Source organism: Dendrobium catenatum, unplaced genomic scaffold, assembly GCF_001605985.2.
Source record: "Dendrobium catenatum unplaced genomic scaffold, ASM160598v2 fragScaff_scaffold_1521, whole genome shotgun sequence".
NCBI lineage: Eukaryota > Viridiplantae > Streptophyta > Magnoliopsida > Asparagales > Orchidaceae > Dendrobium > Dendrobium catenatum.
The window spans coordinates 722306-746705 of NW_021319983.1; the positions used below are offsets into that span (position 1 = coordinate 722306).

A 24400-nucleotide genomic window follows, 5' to 3' on the forward strand; every position below is an offset into this window, starting at 1 on the left:
TTAATTCCCTTCAAAACTCTCTCTTGTAACATTGGTGTTTACTGCCCTCGCTCCGTAATCACCTGTTTGTGTGCTAAATATCCGTGCATCGCTAAGACGAAAAATTTACTCTCTATCGCCGCCAATATTTTAACCCGCAACAAATATTACAATTTTTATCAACCAATGGCCTAAGTTAACCCTAAGGTCAATTCCAGATGCAAACCATATCACTTTGTATAGCTAGGAAAGTCTAGGTTTTTATTTTATGTAAAAGAAGGGCCTTTTGGTCCATTAGCGCTCGCTTTAGGGTTGCTAATAAGCCTTCGAGGTGATGGTTCGGCTGATTGTGCATTTGTGCTTGGGTTGGGTGAGAACAGATTTCTTCCGCCGCCGGCATCGGCCATCTCTAATTCTCGCCGTCTTCTACCCGCTGAAATATGGTAAGGGACGCGACTTGCTCTTAATCTTCTGGGTTCTCCCCTCTCATCTCCCCTCTTGATTTCTATTATTTTGTTTCACCTGCAAATTATTCTTCAAACTTGATCTGCTACAATGGCAGCCTTAATAAATCCTTACTGGGAGTTAAAATTTGATTTTCTCAACTTTTTTGGTTGTTTTGTAGTCTGGAAAAAAGAAGAATAGGGAGCCTAAAGAGGAAACTGTGACGCTGGGACCGAAAGTGCGCGATGGTGAGATCGTGTTTGGTGTTGCTCACATCTTTGCTTCGTTCAACGATACCTTTATTGTAAGTTTATATTTTTAGTTGAATGGTGGTCTTGTTCCATATCAAAATTCCAACCTTTGAGTAATTCTTCTGGTTTGCAGCACGTCACTGACTTGTCTGGGAGAGAAACACTAGTGCGTATCACAGGTAGCTTCATTACGTTTTGGTTTATCTCATGGCATTATCTAATATATTGAAGATGTATCAATATTATTGCTTTGCTAGCGGTATGATTTTGGTTGATAAATTTTTAGCGAAATTATTACTTCATAAGTAAGAATTAATGCACTATAAGCATATATCTGAATAGATCTCAAGGTTTATAGATTTGAACCAGTTATTGTGCAAGAGTTCTTGATGATACTGGTACTGTGTGTGAATTCATCCTGAGGATGCTACCTTTATAAGAAAATAGAAGATAAAATGGCGTGTTTAGGTAATAGCCATAAAATGGTTCATTTGCTTCTTGTAATGTTTTTTAAAAATACTCTGAACTTTATATCAGTACGAGTGCGCTGCTCTCAGTCGCGGTTAGCAGGGGCCTAAATTTATTTTGACAAACTTTTCCTCAACTTTTTCATCGGGGCTTGGACTAGCATAGGCAATTTTAAAGCAAAAAAAAATCATAATTAATTTGTCCAAATTTACAAATCATTTATAAATCAGATAAATACTGATTATGATATATACAAAATTTTTAAAAAATATTATTTAGGCTTTTATGAGATTATACATTTATTTTCAACTTCTATAACATTTATTTATTTATAAAATATATGATACTAATAACTGGACTGATTTGATTTTGAAATTAACATAGACAAAGTGAAAGAAGCTCACAATTACCATCTACTAGGATTTGCTACACTTTTTTATATTTTTTTATAGATTTGTATGAGATGCCGTGGATATTGCTTGGTTTACCATCATGCTTTTGATTGGATTGCTGGATCTATAGGTAGGCTTCAACATAACTTGCTTTATTGACCGATGGCCATAACGGTACAATATTTTTCATGCAAGCCATGAAGCCCCTACGATTTCCTACCCCATATGTTTAGATTTTTTTCTTTATTTTAAACCCTCAATTAGACTTTATTTTTTATTATTTTTTTGAGGGGGGCATGTGCCCCCATTGCCACCCTCTCCTCCTCTTCCTTTTTGAATCCACCCATGGCTGCTATACCTTTTATCCCTTTAGAAGTAGATGAAGTGGTTAAGCATGGACCTTAAGATAACCTACCTTCCTCCAAGCGAAAGCATTTTGAGTCATTGACATGCAATATAAATTTCAGTTATCAGAGTATATTCTTTGATTCCTTTTCCATTCTCCATTATTCAGGCTCTTTGATGTGAACCTAATTGTAATTATTTTATTGGTTCATTGTGGCTATTTAGTCGAATAATCAGCTTAAATAGGACTTTTAAGTCTATAAATAGCATCAATAGTGAATAAGTTTACATTTTCTCATATCTAGCTCTCTTCTCTTTCTTTGGGGGTGTTAGGCCAGCTCAAATTGCTCTAAATATTATATTGAATCCCATCCTTTGTGCTTTCGTTGAGAGAATCACCACATATTTCATCGCACCTTCCGCCTTACATTTTTGTTTTCATTCAAGTTATATGGTCGCTTGATCTCTTGCTGAATTGCTTCAATAATGCATCAAGAACTTGACATTATAACCATCATCCAAATCTGTTAAGTGACAATGCACATTTTCACAATGCAACTACCACAATTTCCATGTTCATGGTCGTGCAAAGCCTCTGTTAAATCTTGTAATTTCTTGAGCAGATAATCGATTCTTTTTCATGTCACCATCAATGCTACTATAATTTCTTTGTTCACAATTGCCAAATCCAGAAATCACAAGATCCTACCTCCATCTCGCGCTTTTGCAAGCATCCGTCTTTACTAATTCTGTTGTTTGGCACTTATTTCATTCCAATTCCACCATTGTGATTTTTCTCCGATATCTACTCTTATTTTTTATCTTTATATGTTAAATGCCATTATCGTTATTCCCATCAATCCCTCAACTAGCTGTAGCCAGAGCCACATACAACTCTACAACCAAGAAACTTTCGTTTTGTACATTGTCAGGATCAGATCCATTACTAAGAATTCAAAATGCCTTTCCACTAATGGAAAGAATTATGGCAATGCAGAAAGTGGAATCCCCGACATTTATTTCAAAATGCAGCTATCAATTCTCCTTAAGAACGTCAACCATCCAAATTCATCTACATCAGATGTCCAAAGAAACAAAATTACCCTACGCTCGACTTCATTATATTCTTGGAAGAAGTAAATATTTCGTTCTTGATCTTTAACCTAGTCTCCTTCATCTTCAAGAAATAGGCTTTGCTAGATTCTTTTAACTCTATTTGTATTTTTAATGGATGACAACATTTATTTAATTGAGGAGCATCTTGATAAAACTGAGGAACAAATTTGGGCTATGACATTAATGTTGAATGACATAAGAAGACATTACACATATGGAGAACAAATTGAAACAACAATCACATCCTAAATCATAGATAGAAGAGAGTTCGATTAATCATTCAAGAATTATTATAGATATTTCCCCGCCGATGGAGGAGATAATCCAAATGAATGGCTTGTCAAAGTTGATCAATTTTGTTGGTGTCACAATGCCACAATTCATCTAATCTATAATGTGTTACAATTGCTGTGGTGTATATGGATGGTCGGACATTATGATACTTCTAATCGATGCATCATGCATTTGAACAAATAATTGAATTCTTCAAATTCTTTCAAGCAAAACATTATTCAATGTTTTGGCCCTTCTCTCATTTTGATATGCTTTTTAATGAAGATTGTGAGAATTTGATTGACTTTAGTTACCTTAGCACCTTGAATAAAAAGAGATTTATGTGTTTATTGTCATATCAGTAAAAATAAAGTTAGAGAGGCTTTAAAGAAAATGAAGTGTGGAAAAGCTCTTGAACTTGATGATATTTCAATAGAGGTGTATAAATGCTTAGGAGATGAACTAATTTCTTGGCTTACAAATTTTTCAATATTATTTTGAAGACTAAATAGATGCCAGTTGAGTGGAGTGTGTTGATTTTTATTTTTAAGAATAAAGGTGATGCATAAGAGTGTGCAGATTATAAAGGAATTAAGTTAATGTGTCATACTTCGAAAATATGGGAAAGAGTTATTGAGAACAGGTTACAACTTGATACTAATGTTTCTCAAAATCAATATGGATTCATAATGGATATGTCTACTATGGAAGCTATACATTTATTGGGAGGTTTAATGGAGTAATATAGAGAGAAGAATGATGATCTACATATGATATTTATTGATTTAGAGAAAGCATATGATAAAGTTTCAAGAGAAGCGCTCTCGAGAGTTCTAAAGAAGAACTGAGTTAATAATGCTTATATTCAAGTCATTAAGGATATGTATGCAAGAGCTATTATTTGTTCAAACACAAGGTGGTTTGATCATGTATTTTCCTATTTCAATTGGATTACATCAAGGACCAGCTTTAAGCCCATATCTTTTTTGCTTTAGTTATTGATATTCTTACTAGACATTTACAAGAAGAATGTACCCTGGTGTATGCTTTTTGCTGATGATATTTTTCTTGTTGATAAGATTAGAAAGGGAGTTGAAGGAAAACTTAAATTATGAAGGTCAACCTTAAAGTCTAAAGGTTTTCGTTTGAGTAGGGTTTAAAACCGATTACATGGAGTGTAATTTTAGTAATAATATATATAGTGGAAGGATTGTGACTTTGGGCGATCAAGTCATTAATAAGAGGTCATGTTTTAGATATATTGGGTCTATTGTTCAAAGTGATGGCGAAATAGATGGGGATATTATTAGTATAATTCAAGTTAGATGGTTGAAGTGGCGGAATGCATCAAGCCTGTTGTGTGATAGAAAAACATTAATCAAACTTAAAGAGAAAATTCTATAAGATGGTGATACTTGCAATGTTTTATGCCGCATAATATTGGCCATTAAAAGAGAAGCATAAAATTAAGTTAAATTTTGTAGTATGTACATGAAAAGGTTAGTGGTAGATAAGATTAGATAGAGTCGCTTTAGATGGTGTGGACACATAAAACGTCGGTGTTCTGATGACTTGGTTAGGAGAGTAAAATTTATTGAATTTGGCTAGGTTAAGAAAGGTAGAGTTAGGCCTAAAAAGAATTGGCAAGAAAATTTTAGAAATGATATTTTTTTATTAAATTTTAATGAGAATTTGACTCTTAACATGACACAATGAAGAAAAAATGATTAATGTAGCTGATCCCACGTTGTAGGATAAAGGCTTGATGTTGCTGTTTTGATTGTTGTTTTAGCCCTCCTCTCAAGATCAATGAAATTTCTTCTTTGAAAGCATTCACAATCTTTTGGAAACCATCTAGCATGTTCTTGAAAATTAACTTTAATAAGATTTTGACCACATCATCCTAAGTCTGTTGGAAGAGTTTGTATAAGAGTTAGATTTCCAAACGGTTGAAGCAATTCAATTGGTTTACTAGCTTGATCAAATAGAATTGTGGTTAGACGAACGACCACTACATTCATGGCTACCAAGGGATGCTTTTGAGGAATTACTTAGGTGTCTATTAGTCCACCTTTTCTTTTGCAACTTCAAGGATGGCTTAGTGCACAAGAAAGATCCACTCAAGCAATTGTGGCTAAATGGTTGTTTTTCGCTTCCATTGGATCGACTTGAGGAATCCAACCATAAGGATAATGTTATTGAGAGAGGAAGAGTAATGATGTGAATGTAATCTTCATTAGTTTAGTGGTTAGTTGTGGGTTTGCGGCTGGTTACTAAAATAATTAACTTAAGCATCATAAGTCTATGGATAGCCCCAATTGGGGAGTATGAGTGCATGATGAATGATGAATAAGTTATCCTTTTTTATATCTAGTTCTCTTCTCTTTCCTTGAGAATTATAGGGCATCTCAAATGTTGAAGTACTTTAATTAGAATTTTGGATGCTGTCACCATCAATGTTGGCATTTAATTCTTCTCAAATGAGGATTCCAAGTATGGGCATTCATGATGCTCTTATTTGTTTATTCCTTTTGAGCATCTCCTGTTGACAACTTATTTTCATCTTATTTTTATGTGATCTTGCTAATCTGTGAATTGTATCTAGCTGGTATAATTTCAGAGAGATGCGGTGGCAAATATGATAATTCAATTAGATGTGTAAGGAGGCTTTACCCATGAACTCATTCATTTGAAAAATACAATATGTTTCTGACTTTCTTCTGCTTCCATTAAGTTTTGATGATTGCTATAATAGCTTGTTCCAATGTTTTTCTATGGCTTCTTGTTGAATGTAATTGAAATAAGTCTTCGAGTTTGTTGAACTTATTGGCTTCATATGAGCTGTTGCAATCTAAGGATTCTCATAGCTAGTCCATGCAGTTTTTGAACCTTCTGTTAATATTTCTGTAGGTGGCATGAAAGTCAAAGCTGACAGGGATGAATCATCTCCCTATGCTGCTATGCTTGCTGCACAAGATGTTGCACTGCGTTGCAAGGTCCTATATACTAATGTTTTCTTTCTTATTTTAAAATATGCGGGACTTTGGTGGTAGTATTGATGTTTATTCTTGTGGTTCCATCATCTTTGCAGGAGCTTGGTATTTCTGCGTTGCATATTAAGCTCAGGGCCACGGGTGGGAACAAGACAAAGACTCCTGGTCCTGGTGCCCAATCTGCCCTTAGGGCACTTGCACGATCAGGAATGAAAATTGGGCGCATTGGTAAGATATAACACTCATTCTATGATACTTCTTGCTACCTTTGTGAGCATAAAATTTTTATTTACTTATGATTAACATTGCTATTAATTTCTTATCCATTTATGATTGAAATAATAATTATCATTACTATAATCCTTTCAGCTAAAATCTTTATTTGGTTTGATTTCCCACTGGCTTTATACCACATTCAGAATTGTCGTTGCAATTCATTTTTTCTTTTATGTAATCATGGATCTGTTTTTCAGCATCTTCTTTCTTTTGATATGTAACACTCTTTCCATCAATGCAACTATTTATGAAAAGCTTGTACATTTTAATATTGATGGAGAATCCCTTTATTATTTCATGATCTTTATCATTAGCTCTGATTATCCGAGGTCAGCTTTATTAATCTTCATTTACCATTCATTACTATTGTGTGTTTGAGATGTTATTAATATTGCATAAATCGTTTTATATTCAATTCATGTTGCTAATTTTAGAGCTGATAACTGTTTTGAAATCATTTTTGCATAGATTATCCGATCCTAATCTACTCTCTTTCTCTCCACTTTATCTCTTTGTGAGAGTAGTGAGGTTTTTTGTTGTTCGCTTGGATTAGGGTTTGAATTCAAGCTCTGCGTGGGATTCTTCATTATCTACCAATTGAACGTGCTTTAGTCTCTGATTCTATCTCTTTGTTACATTTTCTTTTATCAAGTTCTTACATTTTGCTGTATTTCCCTTTGTTCCTCTATCATTTGATGTTAGAGCACATAACATGATGGATTCAATCCCCAATCCTAGCACACATGAGAGATTTTTTATACACAACAATGAATTATCAAAATATTTGTTAGTATTAAAATGGATAAATTAGCTCCTAATTATAGGATCTTAAAAACCCTAAACACTTAAAACACACACATAATCCTACTATACATTAAAATGCAAATAAACATAAGTCTTATTAATTTTTTTAATGACATTAAAGCATTATTGCAAATAAAAGATAATATATATTAGAAAATATTCTTGAGTTCTTTGACGTCACCTTGTTTTGCATCAATTCTCCTAGCACAACAAATAAATCTTCTCGTGAAGTGGTTGGTGTAGGTTATGTTGGTGGTGGAGGTGGTATAGGTTATTTTTGCTTCATAAGTTGATTGTATATCTCTTAATATAACAGAATCATAATGATTCTAGGAATTTTTCTAGAGGATTCCTCATGTAGGATGAGGAAAGATTTGAGATTTTTAATGCAGCTTAGGAGATGCAAGATGAGAACATTAAAAATTGACCATCCATAAGTTACTAACCCATATTTTAGTAAATTATTGTTGCTTTTAATGTAAGGAAATCAAACATTATTTGTTCATTCCAAGAGATACCCAAAATCTCAAATTCCATAAGCGAATATATATGAATAATAAAATGCAGCAATTAATTAAGTTCATGTTTCAAAAAGTAAATCCAACACATATCTTCACTAGATTTCAATGAAAAGTTGAAAACTTATACCAAACCAATGACTAATGCCCTATTTGGGATCACTTTTTAATTATATTTTAAAACAAAACATATTCGTTTAATTTCTTATGTTTTTTATTTCTTGAAAAATAATGAAAACTTATTTTATACATTTTTTAATATTTTAAAAAATTTCTTTTTCCCCAAACTACCTTTTCATTCACCGTCTCACCACTCATCTCCTATTGTTGATCTCAGTCACTATTTGTGGATCAACCAGCCTCTAATTACTATCAATACCTTTGATTGCTATCATCTTTGATTGCCGGCTACTCCTATTCATGTCTAATAATTAGCGCAGTAAATAAGATTTGCTTTGATGTCGTAGGCCTGGCGTTGGTAGGTATTTGTGCCTGAGGGTACTTATGCCAAAGAAGGCTGCTATTTGGATCTACTATGTGTGATTTAGGGAAGAAACCACACTATATATGGCTTTGCAAGTAGTTTCTAGAGAAAATATGCTGATGATAGCTAGTTGGTTGCATTGGTGCCATCCCTCCCCTTAATTAAGTTTGATTTTGAAGCTTAACTGAGACGACTCTTGAAGTAAGAGCAACACAACATAAATAAAATAAAATAGAATAAGAATATAAAATATATATTTTTTGTTTCAAGGAGAAAACTGTAACATTGAATAATCAAGAAATTTTAATTGCATTGGTTGGTAGTTAGCAATTCTCATAATGATTCTAAAATTCATATGTGATTATTGAAATTTAGTGTTCCAAATTGGAACCACGTTGTAATAAGCTTGCCATAACATGCCATTAAAAAATACTACATGCCACTAAAAAATACTAATGAACATATCCCATTCACACTAGTCAACAACATAAACACGCTTAAAAAAAACTATGCAAAAATAAAATATATTATCTCAAATCATATAAATTATCACTTATTATGCTTCCAACACAATTATATTTTTAGATTTCCATCATTCCTTATTATGCAATTTAACTACGTCTAGATTCAACAAGTTCAATAAGGTCCATGGGTGTTTTAGGGTAATAACCAATGATAACTTGAAATTGACTTATACGTGCTGATAGTGCAATATTGTACTTACTATGGTGCGTAAGCTCAGGCATGGTCAACCACTTGTGCCATTTTCATGATGTAACCCATGAGGTTAAAATAGCTCACATTATTTGTGCTATGCATAGACAATAGCGCATGACATAGCTCTTATAGTACACGCCATTTTAATTTAGATAATTTTGTATTATAAACTAATATTTATATCATTTATTATTGACTTTTTAGTTTATATTAATTCATACAACCCTCATGTATTGCAAGCCCCACATCCTGCCAAACATTGCTTGGCTTCGTTACATGGTTGGACATTGAGCAGTTTACGCTGCCCACTGCAAGCCCGCAAGCGTTCCTCTCGTCGGACATTGAGCAGTTTACGCTGCCCACTGCAAGCCCGCAAGCGTTCCTCTCGTCTATTTCTTTCATCCATCTCATCTGACTCGTTCGTCCCTCTTGTTCATCTCACAAGTTTGCAAGCCCGCACCTCTTTGCTTTGCCAGCCTTGCATGCAAGCATTGTGACCCACATGTTGAAGGGTATCTCTCTTTGATTCAATGCTGCATGCTGAACACACTCTTTCTCTCTCTTGCCAATTTAGTAAGGAGAAGAGTTTGAAATGGTTTTGATGAAGGTATCTGATCTTGCCTTTGGTGCTGAATTTGTTATTTTCATATTATAGTTTGAAATTGATAAATAACATAAACTTCACTATTATAAATCATATTTTGTTCAAATTTTTTAGACGTTTAAATAATTTTTTTAGTGCCATGATGATTTGTCTTTCATTTTTAATATTCTTTCATATTTAGTTGTATTTTATTCATAATTTTTACTATTTTGCGCCATGTTTAATAGCGTGTGCTATGTGTTATAGTTTGATGGGAGACCCTTGCGCTGTTTCATTAGCAAATATGTGCAACTATTAGTAGAATAAATATATGAAAACTGAACCATTGGTGTATTAGATTCCACACAAATGTGTGACATTTAGTTCGACAACATAAGATCACCCAAACTCCTATTAATTTTTATTGGCTTAATTGTTAGTTTGCGGGTGGTAGACTATTTTCCCATTTTTCCTATAAAGGTTTCCAAAAACAAATCATAAATTTTATCCCTATTAGATATAGTTTGGGGTAAGCTGTACAAATTAATCAAATTATAATTTTGCTGTGTAGGGCACACCAATAGTTTAAAAATATGTAGTAATAGGAGCTATTTTTGAGTAACGACCAATCACTACAAAGATATAATTGTGTTTCTTTATTGTTTGTGATAATCCTATGAGCGTCATGCTCACGCCCTCCCAAGAGTTATATGGGTTAGTAATGTTATAAATATTGTGTTTCTTGCTTCTAGCCATTTGACATTTTCTGCATTGTAAAATATGATGTATGTGACATTGTGTTTTAAGCTTGACCAATAAAATTTATCCCCAATTATGACCAAACTTATATTTAAAACGTAGTTCTAATATAAGCTTTTATTTTTGAAATATGGTTCTAATATAAGGTAATCTTATAGAGTTGTATTCTGGATGCAAAGTTGAGTTCCCTTGAAAAGAAATCATCTTTAGTGAAAATGACAGGAGCACAAGTTAAGTCGAGATATGTTATACTAAAATCTTTGTAATTTGCGTAGTCTTCCTTGATGCTATCAAAGCCTGTTACCTTAAATTGTGTAGTAGGCAAAATGATAACCTCTTTGTATAAGGAATTAGTGGTTTTATTGTTAATTCTAACCCAATGTTTTAACACAGCAGTGTATTTATGTAGGAATTTAATCCATTTGGAATGCTTATGCTGTAGGAGCTTGAATATTTTAACGGGTGATAGTAATAATAAAAACAAATTTATTGGGCAGTGTATGATGTCTCAAAAATCAATTTGGTCGTAGGATTGCAAAAAAATTCTCTATCATATCTAGATTATTTATTTATCGTATCATTTAATTCTTCACTAAAAGAAGAGATTGAATTTCCATCCAAACTCAATATGGCCCCTTCCTATGTGATCAATAATCTTGGAAAACTTTATTGAAATAAGACAGTCTTAACATATAAAAGTTACTAGGCCTCTCATATCCTTCGCTGAATGGCATGCTGTTAGGCCAGTCCCTCTTGGGCTGGCTGGACCAGTCCAACATGGACCAGTCCTCACTTATTCCAGGAGGGCCCCACATGGGGCGGACATGAGGAGAGGGGGGTGGATGCCTGGTGGGCCCATGCTTGGGTTTAATTCAAGTGTGGGAGGGAAAAAATTTGAATGGAAGTGGGGAAATTTGAATAGACTGTTTAGGGATTTTGTATGAGGGGTTTGGAGTTAATTGCGGGGAAAGGGGGATTTAGGGTTTTATCTTGAATTTGGGCTGATTTTTGGGATCTTCTTAGAGGCTTGGGCTCTAGGCTTCTTGACTAGAAATTTTGGAGAGTTCTCTTCCTCTTGAATTGAAGAATCTTGTATGGTTATTGTTTTCTTTCACCTACTAGTGGAATGCAAGTGGTTGACTTGATTTTCTTCAGATTCCTACTCAATTTCTTGCTGTTTCCCACTGTTTGGAGCTGTTTAACTGCTGTAAACAGCAGTTTTGTTGCTGTTTTCTCACTAATTTGGGATAGGGTTGCTTGCGAACTCAAGTATTACATTAGGGTTACTTGCAAACTCAAGTATTTCCTATCGCATGCTCAACATATTTTTTTTGTTTGATTTGTCCTTTTTTAAGAAAATTATTAATCGATGCCATGACTGTACTAAGGGGCTGTTTGGTTGCCTGCAAAGTAAACGCAATGTAAAGTAAATGTAGTGTAAAGTAAATGTAGTGCATTCCAAATACTTTGAAGTTGTTTGGTTATCTGCAAAGTAAACGTAGGAGAAATATTTCCCTTGTTTGGTTAGATATATCCAGAGTAAAGTAAAAACAGTGCATTTGTAATATTTTTTTTGTCATTATAACTTGTGTATTTATAGAAGTAATAACCGATTGTTTAAACTTCGTTTGGGATAGCTTTCTTCTTGCTTTCTAAAACATTCCAAATCACTTTGAGCACATCATTATATTTTTGAATTTGATGTAGTTCAGCAACATTTTCCAATGGTTTAACCATCTTTGTAACTATAACATCAAAATTCAAACAAAAAAAATCAATGGTACTTGGTAAAGTTATAAGATTCCTTATTTATATACCAAAGGAAAAGTGTATAGTCCCGACAACGACTCACAAATCTAGCAACTATAAATATTTTCTTAAAGCACGACACTAAAAAAATCTTATCCCCGTGATTGACCATCAAACCTGATCCATGTCTTTCAGTAACTCAATGCTTGAAGACAGCACTTACAAAGGCGTGGACAGATATTTGTCATTCTGAAAGGCTCAAGAAGCAGTACTTAAATGTATGAAATATATCAAGTTCAAAATGGCCCTGGAGGATGTTTTTTTAATCTAAAATAGCCTCCAAAGGCATCACAAACAATCATAAATTAGCAATGTGTGAAAGAAAGCAAAGCTCTCTTAGCATAGAAATTATAGTGTAAATTAAGGGACAATTGATTCCATTACCTCGCATGAATCATCCTAAGATGAACATGTTGTGAACAAAACAAATGTAAGATTTTAGAAAACAGCAATAGAAAAATGTAAACTACGCTAAAATATAAGGTGACGACTCCTGGAGGAGCTGTCAAGGTAATCATTTTCTTAGGGGCATTTGAATATTTATTTTATGATTTTTATCACATAGATCTACTGATTCAATCTATATTTATGAGAAATTAGTTTTCTTTTGGAATTGAAGAATGGTGACTACATTTCTCTGTTTGTTGATCCTTATAGATTGGAGACTTATCCTTTGAAATAGATTATGGATTGTAATTGTGCTACCATTAAGAATTTTATATAATTGGAACAAACTGATAATGTATGCACGCCTTAGAAATGAAAAAAACAATATCGCATCATAAAAAAGGTACACAATCTCTGTTTTTTTCTTCTAAAAATAAAAAGGATAAACTGCTAGCTGCTTCTGCAGCATGCAACATGCAATAATAACCAAACACAATTGCATGAAAGAAAATTGAATTATTTTGATTGAAAAGACCCAAAAATCTCAAGAAACAGAGATGCTACCCTTTGCTTCAGTACAATTCATGACCTTACTAAATGAGCATATATAAGCCCCAATAATTTATGGCATTTCGATTTATTGTCTTGTCCAAAGATCTGATACCAATCAAATTCATAAAAATATCAACTAACTCTAAAATTCAAATACTAACAAATAAACGAATCAAAAAGAAGTTCTTCTTGATCAGAATTCATCAACTCACTGTAAGGCTTCATGAGTCCTTGTGACCTCCCCCATTACATCCTTATCTTGACCAAGCTTCTATTTTGTACATTGAAACATTGATAAAATAAGAAAAATAAACAAAAAAAAGAGTGAATAAACGAAGAAAGAACTGGTATTTGAAGTTCCATACTTTTCAATACTTACTGAATGAAAGAACCTTACTGAATGCCCCTAAAAATTTCATATTTTCAATACTTCTTGTACCAATCAAAGAAATCAAGAATTCACCTATCAGTCGACACCCTCCTCTCCCCTCCGCTATTTACCCTCGTCTTCATCATTTTTCTCCTCTCCTCCTCCTATTCTCTCTATCCCTTACCGTTTCCCACAAAGATAACACCTTTAAAGAAGAACCCGAGCAGATTCGAAAGGAGCAAAAGACCCGCAACTCCGCAAACAGGACAAATGACGAGAAAAAGCAAGAAGAGGTCAAAGACGATGGCTTGCAGGCGAGGAAATGATAACGCTAAGCAACAAAAGAAAGCTTCCTCGGCGAAAGCAAGAGGAAGGAGGTAACTAAGCTGCCTGCCGAACTATTTCTTCTTGTTTAAAAATCAAAGCAGAGAAGAAACTCGATTCTTCAATACAATTCAGATCTTTTGCGAGAAACAGAGCTTCTTCGATATGCCAGAAATCGAAATCACAGGGGCGGCGGAAAACAAGAACGAAGGAGCCGAAGAAGCTTCTCGTGCAATGAAGCCGAACAGCACGACGACGATAGGTGGATGAGGGCGTTGCTGACAAAGAGGTTGGAGCGGAGAAGGCCGGACTTGAGGGTGACGGAGTGGAGCTGTTCGCCGGAGCGAAGTCTCTCCGAAGATGCTTGCCGGAGTGAAGTCGAACAAGAACGAAGGAGCCGAAGAAGCCTCTCGTGCAATGAAGCCAAACAGCACGACGACGATGAAGCTTTTCTTCCGATGAATTTATAACCCGCTCGTTACGAGCGGGTCTCTAATTCTCGCAAAACAGCCCCCGTAATACACCCCTAACACATCCGATGATTTCTTTTTGTTCCCCTCAAAATTAACCAAACAATCAAATTTAATAAATACATGTAATTGTTTTACTTTACACTCCTAATTCAGGCAACCAAACAGCCCCTAAATTGCTTGATAAATCATTTGATGAAAGGTAGCTAACCCGTGTAAACTCATACTCATAATATAATGAGTATTGATAGGTTTTGTCAAATATTTAATTGCTTTAACCTTGTCTATGGCAACAAACCAACAAATAGCCCTTAAAAAGATCCCCAAAAATATACTGGATGGACTTGACAAACCAACATTTTATTAGATATATTTTTTAGATGATAAATTTTCAACAAATTTTTAAGATACATCGAATGTTCTTTTGTTTTGTTGTAAATCAAAACAATGTCAGATTAAACAACTCTAAAATTTTCATTAAACTCTCTCAAATCATGATTTATAATTCTCGTGAAAGTATTCATGAAATTATTTGATCCAAAAAGCATCACTAGCCATTATTCATTTATTCCGTCATTTGATATAAAAAAAATTTTCACTCAACAAAACTTTTTAATGTATGTGAAAAATTGAATTGGGACCAACCAAATTTTGGTTATGAAAATTATATTTTATGTACCTAAGCTATTTTAATAGCTTTGAGGGCAATTTAGTTTATATTTATTCTTTCAGGTGTTAATTTAGAAGTAACATTCATGCAACTTCCACTATTGATGATAGATTTGCGGAGCTTTGCATCTTATTTAAAGTGGGTTTACAAAATTGAATTTATATTCCAATTAGGTTAGATCTTAGGAGTGACATTGATACACTCAATTTTGTTCAAGGGAGAATATTTTTTATTTACTTGATGCACATCTTCTTCATTTTTTTATCCTTTTCTTTAACAGTAATGTGCACATTTCTATTAAGAAATTCACTTGCAAAGTGACTCATTTGGTGACTTCTAAAACAAGAACAATAATTTTGGATCTTGATGTAGTAGCTATTGACTTTACTATTGATTCTTTGTTACTAATGATGGTGTAGACTATCTTTAGATGCAGTTGTTTTGATGTTACTGCTTCTAGATTTTGGAAATCTTAATAGTTATTTAAAATTCAAAGCCAGTTGAGAAGTCATCTCGAGTGGAGCGTCTTCTCTTGTAAGTTCAAATTTGTGTCCAATCCTAATCTTGAGAAAGACATAATAAAAATACTACAATCAATAAAAAAATTGCAAAAATATAAACAAAATTTCTCTCATCATTATTATTAACAACAACAAATTTAATTTAATTTTCAAATTTTTTGAATGTTCGAACTACAAATTTAATTAAAATTTCAAAATTCTCAAACATAATGAGAAAACAACCTATAAAAAATTTATTTTAAAGGTGGCCGCTTCATAAGAATAGAGTCATAAGCAAAAAGCTGATGAAAGCAAAAAATGTACAACGGGCTTTTGGTTTAATACCAAATCAAGAAATAATGGGTAACCCAACAATATGCAAGATCTTGATAAAAGAAAAGATTATTGAGTCAAGGTAAGAGATTTAAACACCTTGATTTGATAGCTAAACTAGGAAGGTTTGTGCTCACAAATTGAAATTCAACCCTGATCATTTTTGCTGAAATTTAACCCCGATCATTTTTTGCCATAGCAGGGATTTTTCTTGCACACAACGACGAAACCTCTCCACACACACAAATGATGAAGAATAGGGGAGAAATTATGCTAGGGTTGGCATCTCTTAGTTGAATTGGTTTCAAATATTCATTAGCTTTAAAATAGAAAAAAAAACTACTCTTGTAAGATAGGTACATTTTCAAAATATGATCCTAAATGCTTGAAAAGCACACATATAACCTTAACATAGCAAATTGCAAAATAAACTGAAGTCCTCCTACATTTTCTTTTGATGACTTATTAATGACATAATACATAAAAATAAAAAATTAAACATATATGATACATGAACTTGTACTAGTTCTTTTACATTTTTTTGCTTGGCATCACCTAACCAAAAGTTATAATTGTTATATTCTTTTTTTTAGTTTAAAGTCAAACTTCCAACTTATTTATACACATTCATCCTTCATATAGATGCAATGCCACATTCATTTGTGCTTGTTTTTATCCAGTTTTGAACTATATTTTGATTTAGACTTTAATCCTTCCCACAGCTCAATTAAGCAGTTGAGTTGTTGCTCATTGATGTTATTATTTATCTCAACTCAATTTTAAATGCATAAAATCCAATGTTCTTCTTAATTTTCTACCAAAAAAAAAACTATATGGTGAAGCAAACTTCTATTTGATGATTTTTTGTAGATAAATTTGTCATCATATTTTTTCCTGAAGTAATTATCTTTTGTTGAATATCCATTATCCGATTTTGCAGAGGATGTGACCCCAATTCCCACCGACAGCACCCGTAGAAAGGGAGGCAGGAGAGGGAGGAGGCTGTAGTTGCTTTGCATCTATTTTGTGGGTCTCCATCTTTCATATAAATTGCGAGAGAGATCTTCAGTTTGCATGAATTTTCTGGTTAAAGTTGGCTTATGCTTTGTTTTAGTTGTGAAATCAGTTGAATTCTCAAACCATTTCTTCAAAGAGTAACACTACATTTTGCAAAAAATTTATACCAAGTATTATTTTGATGTCTTTTTTATGAGTATACCAATTAAATTTGGCTGTTTAACTTTTATTTTATAAGTGTTTTTATTGTTCAATCTCATCAAAGTATTTGTGACTTGAGTTTTTAATTTATATTTTTTTAGCATGACATTTCTATTGAAAAAAAAACCTTTTGTTGCTTTTTAAGCAATCCTTTCTTTGCTCATTAAAGGCTTTATTTGACGTGCATGCTGATGATTTTTGTTAAATTGCTCAACGCTTAATCCTAATAATGTAATGCCTAAATTATAGGATGAATATATTTTTCACAGGTTTAGGTTTTGTTTGATAATGTGTTGTTGAATTATGCTGATATTGCGGGATAATTTGTGTGAACTTTCTTTAAGTAAAACAAGCTAAACTTTTAAATATTGAGGCTTCTTTTAGTGTGATGGTTGGAATTTCATTAAGAAATTCTACTATTAAGCATGTTTATCTCTGAGAAATATTGAGATGAGTGACCTCCAGTGAAGTTGCACTAACAAGATAAAATCGTGAGGCCCTTAGACTAAAGCAGACAATATCTCGATAGTTAAGAGTTTGAGCTGTTACAATTTGTTCGGTAAAGTATATTATTTTTGTTTTTTGTTTTCTTGTGCATACTCAACATCAAAATATAAAATTTCAGGCTTTTTTTTTTTTAGTTTAACTAGAATTGGAATTATATTTTATATATTTTTAGATGTTTTGTTGAGTATGTAAGTGTTCCTTGAGAGGCCTCATTTGTTGCTTGCCCCAATGAAATGGAACATTTTTTCCTTGAAATTTAGATGATGATAGGGCTGCCAATGAATAAATACCCCTTAGTGCTTAGGCCTGATTTTAGTTAATTGAATAAATTTGAATATTTGTATAAATACTCAATGGATAAATAAATACATTTATATGGCTTGATAATTTATATATAATAATGGATAATATTATTAAAGCTGAGTTCATTAAGAAGTTTGATTAAAGGTTTATTACAATTTTCATTTAAAATTTGATGACAAATTTATTTAATCTATAATTATATGAGAACTTTCTTCTATTTTATATTAAATAATTTTTGTTTATGAACATAATTGCTTGCTTATGTATGTTAAAATTCTTTATTTAATTATAATTTTATTTTTTAAGTTCAATAGGCACTTTCTTAGTAGATTTGATAAGATTTATTTAAATAATTAATAAGTTGTTTCCTAATATTGCTCGTTGATAAGCTTGATAAGGATTGTTGGATTAGTTAACAAGTTGAGCTCAAATTAAGCTTAAATAAGTTTAATGTTATTAATACAAAACAAATAGAACTATAATGTTTTTATAACCAAAAATACAAGAGGGTTTATCAAAGTAACACCTAGAGAACTATTTATATAGAAGAACATTAGTTGAAATGGTGCAATGTAAGAGGCCCAAGAGCTTAACAAAGTTGAGATCTTTCAAAGTGTTTGAAATGAAAGAGTAGAGGCTGTTAGCATGTCTCTCTTGAGTGGCAATGGAGGTCGCCAACATATACCGGTGAGCAAATTATCTAACATCCCCTCACCGACCGCCCATGGATGACGATGGTGCATTCAACCCTCTGTCGTTGACACTGATTCGTCTTGGAATGAGACACCTTGAACATGTTTGAACACTCTAAGCATCCACAATCTTGAATCAAAACTACAAAGCCATACGATGCTTTTTGGAGATGGGCTTCATTCCGGGAAAAAAATTATTCTGTGTGGATGCTGAACGTAGTCTGGAGGCCAACCAGAATGTAACACATCACCCTGTGCTTGGTGCCGTGGCTCGGTATAGCTGATGTAGAGCATTCTGATTGGTCTCCGGACTACGTTCTGCATCCTGTCTCCGCACAGAATAATTTCTCGTTTGGGATAGCTTTTTTATTACTTCTTAAAGCAATTTAGTTTTTCTACTATAAAACTATTATATGAAGTAGTAAGAAATTCGACTCAAACGAAATCTTAAGATTTATTTGAAACAACTTTTTTCCTGTTTTGTTTTTAATTTTATTTGACTCTTGCATTATCATTATTTTTTAAAAATTTTATATTTGAAACCTTTGTTTACAGTCAAAAAAATTAAAGTTATTTTTCATATAATAATTTTATAAAATATTGTAGGAATCCCAACTCTTAAGGTACGCATTAATTCATTACAAAAAACCAGATCTCTTCGAGATCATATCAAGCACTAAAAAACAAAGACTTGTCGATTCTAACAGTTATCAAGACAACATTAAATGAAGTCTATAAATAGAATTTGACTAAAATCTATTGCCGTTATTTCTTTCTTCTTTGGCGTCCTCCCAAGTTTTGATTTTTGAACTAAACACAGCGTTGAAGTTTGAAAATATTTTATTCTCACGCTGAAAAAAAAAGGTTACGTTTCAACGTTTATCAGGATTTTGCGTGTTCATTCAGGTAGAGCCGTGCAAAAAAGATAAATTATTGAAGACGGTATCAAGAAGACGCATAAAGGAGGAGGAAGAAGAAGGTAGGGAAAGCTGTTATTATCTATCTTGATATTACTTTTTACATGAGAATTTATAGACCTAAGTTATACAATATCAATGGCTCATATTACAAGATATTCATCTGACGGTGGAGATAACACATGATGGTTAACATCCCCCCTCAAGTTAACAGTGAATTGTTAAATTGGATCGAAGTTGCAAAAATATGTTAGAAGACATTATTTTTGTGAAAATATTAGCCGGCTGATCTAAAGATGCTATATAATGAACTGAAATGTGCCCATTTTTTATGCAGGCACGAATAAAGTGGTTATTGACTTCAATATGCTTGGTTCTTGCATGAAACACTGGGTTGTTTGCAATAGCTAATGCAGAAATGTTGTCACAATAGAGATGTGTAGGACTAGAGCACAAAATTTTGAAATCTGAGAGCAAACGCCTTATCCACAAACATCACCTGTAGCTATGGCGAGAGCCTGGTATTCCGTTTCTGTAGATGATCGAGCAATTAACACTATGTTGTTTCTTGACGAACCACGATAAAAGATTATCTCCTAAGAACTCACAATATCCTGAAATCTAGCGTCGATCAATGGGATTCACTGCCCAGTCGGAGTTTGCAAATGCTTGAAGCTGAAATGTAGAAGACAGGATTGGCATAGTATAATCAACAGTGCCTTTAAGATATCTAATACATGTTTGAGGAGTGGAAATGTAACTGATACGGTTTGTGCATATGCTAATAGAGGTAGATAACAACGAATGCGATGTCATGTCATGTTATAGTGATTTACTGAAGTGAGCCAACCAATTGTTTGTATAATTTGGGTTGATCAAACATCGCAGCAGTCTTAGGAAGTAGCGAAATTTTGGATGGAAGAGGGTTGATAACTGGTTTATAGTGAAGCATGCTATTTTTATTCAAAAGATTTGTGATATACCATTTTTGAGACAACTATAGACATGTGGAGGTAGTTTTGATATGAATTCCTAGAAAACATGTGACTGGATCCCAAGTTACACAAGATAAAAACCATATGTAATGTCTGAAGAAGGCGTTGAATCGAAGATCTTCAGAATTATTTTCAGTAATCAATAAATTATCAACATAAATGAGGAGATATGTCTCAATGGGACATTTGTGAAAGATTAGAAGTGATGGGTCAGTTTGACTAGCTTTAAAACCAAACTGAAGCAATTGAGATGACAGAGTGGAGAACGATTGTCTAGGATATTCCTTGAGGCCATAGATAGCTTTGCGAATATGACAAACATGATTGGGGTAAATGATCAATAAACCCAAACAATTGCTTTATGAATACTTGATCAAATAAAGTTCCATGAAGGAATGCATTCGAAACATCCAAATGATAATTCGGCCAATGAAGTGTAGTAGCAACAATAAAAAGAAGTTTGATAGTTGGAAACTTAGCGACAGGACTGAACATATCAATTTCATATTCTTGTTTAAATCCTTGTGTAACGAGATGGGCCTTGTGACGTGCAATGGTCCCATTAGAATTAAACATTGTTTTGAACAGCCATTTGCAACCAAGATTATTTTGATCAGGTGAAGTAGGAACAAGTGACCATGTACCCTGAGCTTGTAATGCTTGAAATTCAGTAGACATTGTCGAACGCCATGCTGGAAATTTATTAGCTTGAGAGAATGAAGTGGGAGAAAGAGGAAGAACAATGTGTTGAAGATCGAACTTATGTTTTGATTTAAGAGAGTCGGTTTGATGCCGCGTAATCATGGGGTGATGAGTTATAGGAGCAGACAATAGTGGTGGTTGAATTGGAGTTGGAAAATCAGTGATTGAATTGGAGGGAGTTCTGTGTGGCATTGTGGAGTTTGGTCGAGGATTAACAGGAGCAGAGGCAATGGTTGATGAAGTTTGAGGAGAAGTATTAGTATTCGGTATATGAGTTGAGGTAGTTGAATAAGAAGGAATACTAAAGGAAACAGAAGTGGGAACCCGAGTGAGAGGAGGAATCAACAAAGTTGATGAAGTGATTGTAGTAGAAGGATTTTCAGAAGGCAAAGAAGTAGTTGATCGAAATGAGAATATATATATATATATATATATATATATATATATATATATACGATTTGTGACAATATCTAGGCATTTAATTATATCCAGCTAGATGAGCTGTATAACCAAGAAAGACACATGGAATATCTCTAGGCTGAAGTTTATGTCGTTGTATTGGCAATAACCAAGGATAACACAGGCAACGAAACACTCGAAGATGATTATAGGAAGGTATTTGATTGAATAAGCGTAGATAAGGAGACATGTTATTTTTAGACTTTATTGGTAACCGATTTATAAGAGAAGCAGCTGTCAACAGTGTATCAACCCAGTAGGAGGTAGGGATATTAGTTTCAAATAATAGTGCACGCATTGTTTCAAGCAAATGCTTGTGTTTCCTTTCAGCAATGTTGTTTTGTTGTATTACATAAGGACAAGTAAGTATGTGAGCAATGCTGAAATTTTGTAAGCATTTGTTAAATTGTTTATTTATATATTCACCACTTCGATCAGAATGAAGATCTTTTATTGGAGTTTGAAATTGATTTTCATGGCACCATGGCATGTTGTGTTATACAATACCTCTAACTAGCAATTTAGTGCCCAAATGCCCAAAAAATTCTTTGAAATTGATGTTCGATGTTGGAATAAATCCTGCACATTGTTCCCCTCATAACGAAGGCAATAACTTTTATGAAGAGGTTTACTATCCTATAGGACTCCTCCCAACTATGAAATGCGGCTTTAATAGCCTTCCTTCTACCATCCCAAGCCTTGATGTAGGAGACCTAATACTAAATTTAGCTTCAATATGACCAATAATATCCCTGGGCCATAAGTCCATTTATTATCTAATTGGTGGTACAATGAAGGAGTTGATAAATATAAAAGCACATTATCTGTGACTCATGAATAGAATTGGAGTTTCCATGTGTGATCATTCCTCATTCTTGAAATCTTCCATGAACCTCCTAGATGCTTGCTTGAACTAGCATGCAATCGTCATAAACAAGGTCTATAAGTGACACCATGCTGCACATATGCTACTGACAACTTTTGCTTATTTGATGCTAACATTATAAATTCCACATTGTTTAATATTGACCAACCACGTAATACAAACTATAGGTCTACTTTCCTTGCCAAGCAAATCCCTTCAACTAACTCTTGTGGAATTTGTAATTGTTCTCCTACTAGCATCATCAAAGTTAATCTCCTCATCCCACTCCCGAGTCATCCAATAAATGCTAGCAAAGTTATTATTGCAATCCATTCGTTCTTCTGCATTTATAAATCTTACATATATAGTGATATGTAATAAGATTTTTCATGGCACCATGGCCTGTTGTGTTAGGCTCACGTAAATCAGTTGAAGAGTCTTCTACATTCTCAAAAAATTCATTTTCTAAACCACTGCTTATTGTCTTATAGCTTTCGATAATTGTTCACATAGGACCTCTTGCCTTCCTCATCATTTATGTTCTAATGAGATGACTGTGTTGATGGTGTTGCCATATTCAAATTAACTTCATCTCTCATAAACTTGTTGCACCGACAATAACTCAGCATCATAATTACGACATATAATATATGAATAGCTGGATGGAAATAAAATTATTTAGACACTATGTATCTTGAGTGAAATCTATCATTTGAGTATGATGGATTAGACAACCTTGGTTCTTCTGGTCTAAATTAAAGAACTCCATTATATGGACGTTTAGATTTTCAATATTCCTCATTTCAATGTCCACAATCTAAATTTCAACATACAAAAGAAGCATTTCTTTAGAATCATGATCCAAGACCACTTCACACACTTCATCATCATCAGCATTGGTTGTGACAAAATCATTTCCAACAGACATATGATATACCATATTTACCATGCTTCTTGACGGGTCATATTTAAGTTGTCTAACACTACAGGGTTCGAATCCCGCCTTCGGCGAATTGGGCCTGGGTGCGGGCTGGGGCATTTGGTGGCTGGCCCTGAGTTGCAGGTTGCGCGCAGAAATGGCTAGGGCTGAGCCTTGTCATGGGCCTGACGGCGTGACCTGGTTGGGCAACATGATTTTAAATATTTTTCTTAATTTTTCCAGCGGACGAATCCCCCCGGAAATTGTAACAGTAGAATATTTCTGCCATAAAGCATTTCCGGTGCATTTTTTTACGCCGAATCAATTTTTCCGACGTGTGTGTTGCCGTTGCAAAATTTTCCATCTGAAATCCGTCGGGATAGCTAATTTCTGACGGATTTTGTTGATTTTCCGGCGAATTTTGGCCATCGATAACTCACGATTTTTCTGTAGTGTAAGGACTCGTCATTTGAGCTGCTCTATATTAGTATTTGTCGGCACTTTTAATGGACGGGTTAGACCTTCGGTATATGTAGGTGATAACTGATCGTTCACACGTAGTTAGCCGTCATGCATAAACATAATTGATGCGCGGTGTCGACTTATTGCTCTTAGTATAAGACTGACACAATAAGATAATGTATTTATATGTTAGACACAATGCTTCAAAATAATGGTTGAGAAAAAATTAATAAATAATATTTACATTACAAGACTCTATGAGTGAGATAAAATGGTTTTTTAAATTTTAATTAGGATTATTTTATTTTAATTAAGAATATGAGAAATCTTAGTTTAATACAATGGATTCTCTAAAGGATTTTGCAACATCTAAATTTTTAAAAAATTATGTTCTCAAATAAAGGATAATTTTTTTTTTTAGATTCGGGCATGTAACATACAAAATAGTAAAATACCATCTAAAAAACATAAATAACTAACAAAATTTGAATTACTCTAGGATTCCTCAATTATAACATAATTTTTTTTGTTTAATACAGATTAT

General features: G+C 33.5%; 1 protein-coding gene and 1 non-coding gene across 2 annotated transcripts; both read left to right on the forward strand.

The window, feature by feature from the left end:
- The first annotated feature begins 264 nt into the window (after positions 1–264).
- LOC110096686 (40S ribosomal protein S14) lies at positions 265–17066 on the forward strand. The gene is made up of 6 exons (XM_020822748.2): positions 265–422; positions 605–727; positions 808–853; positions 6179–6264; positions 6360–6489; positions 16758–17066. Exons 1-6 carry the CDS (start codon positions 420–422, stop codon positions 16823–16825), a joined length of 456 nt encoding a protein of 151 aa, XP_020678407.1. The 5' UTR covers positions 265–419; the 3' UTR covers positions 16826–17066.
- Positions 5896–5991, forward strand: LOC114581109. Its single transcript, XR_003702928.1, has one exon. It is a non-coding gene; the product is annotated as a small nucleolar RNA Z266 (small nucleolar RNA).
- Positions 17067–24400: the final 7334 nt, after the last annotated feature.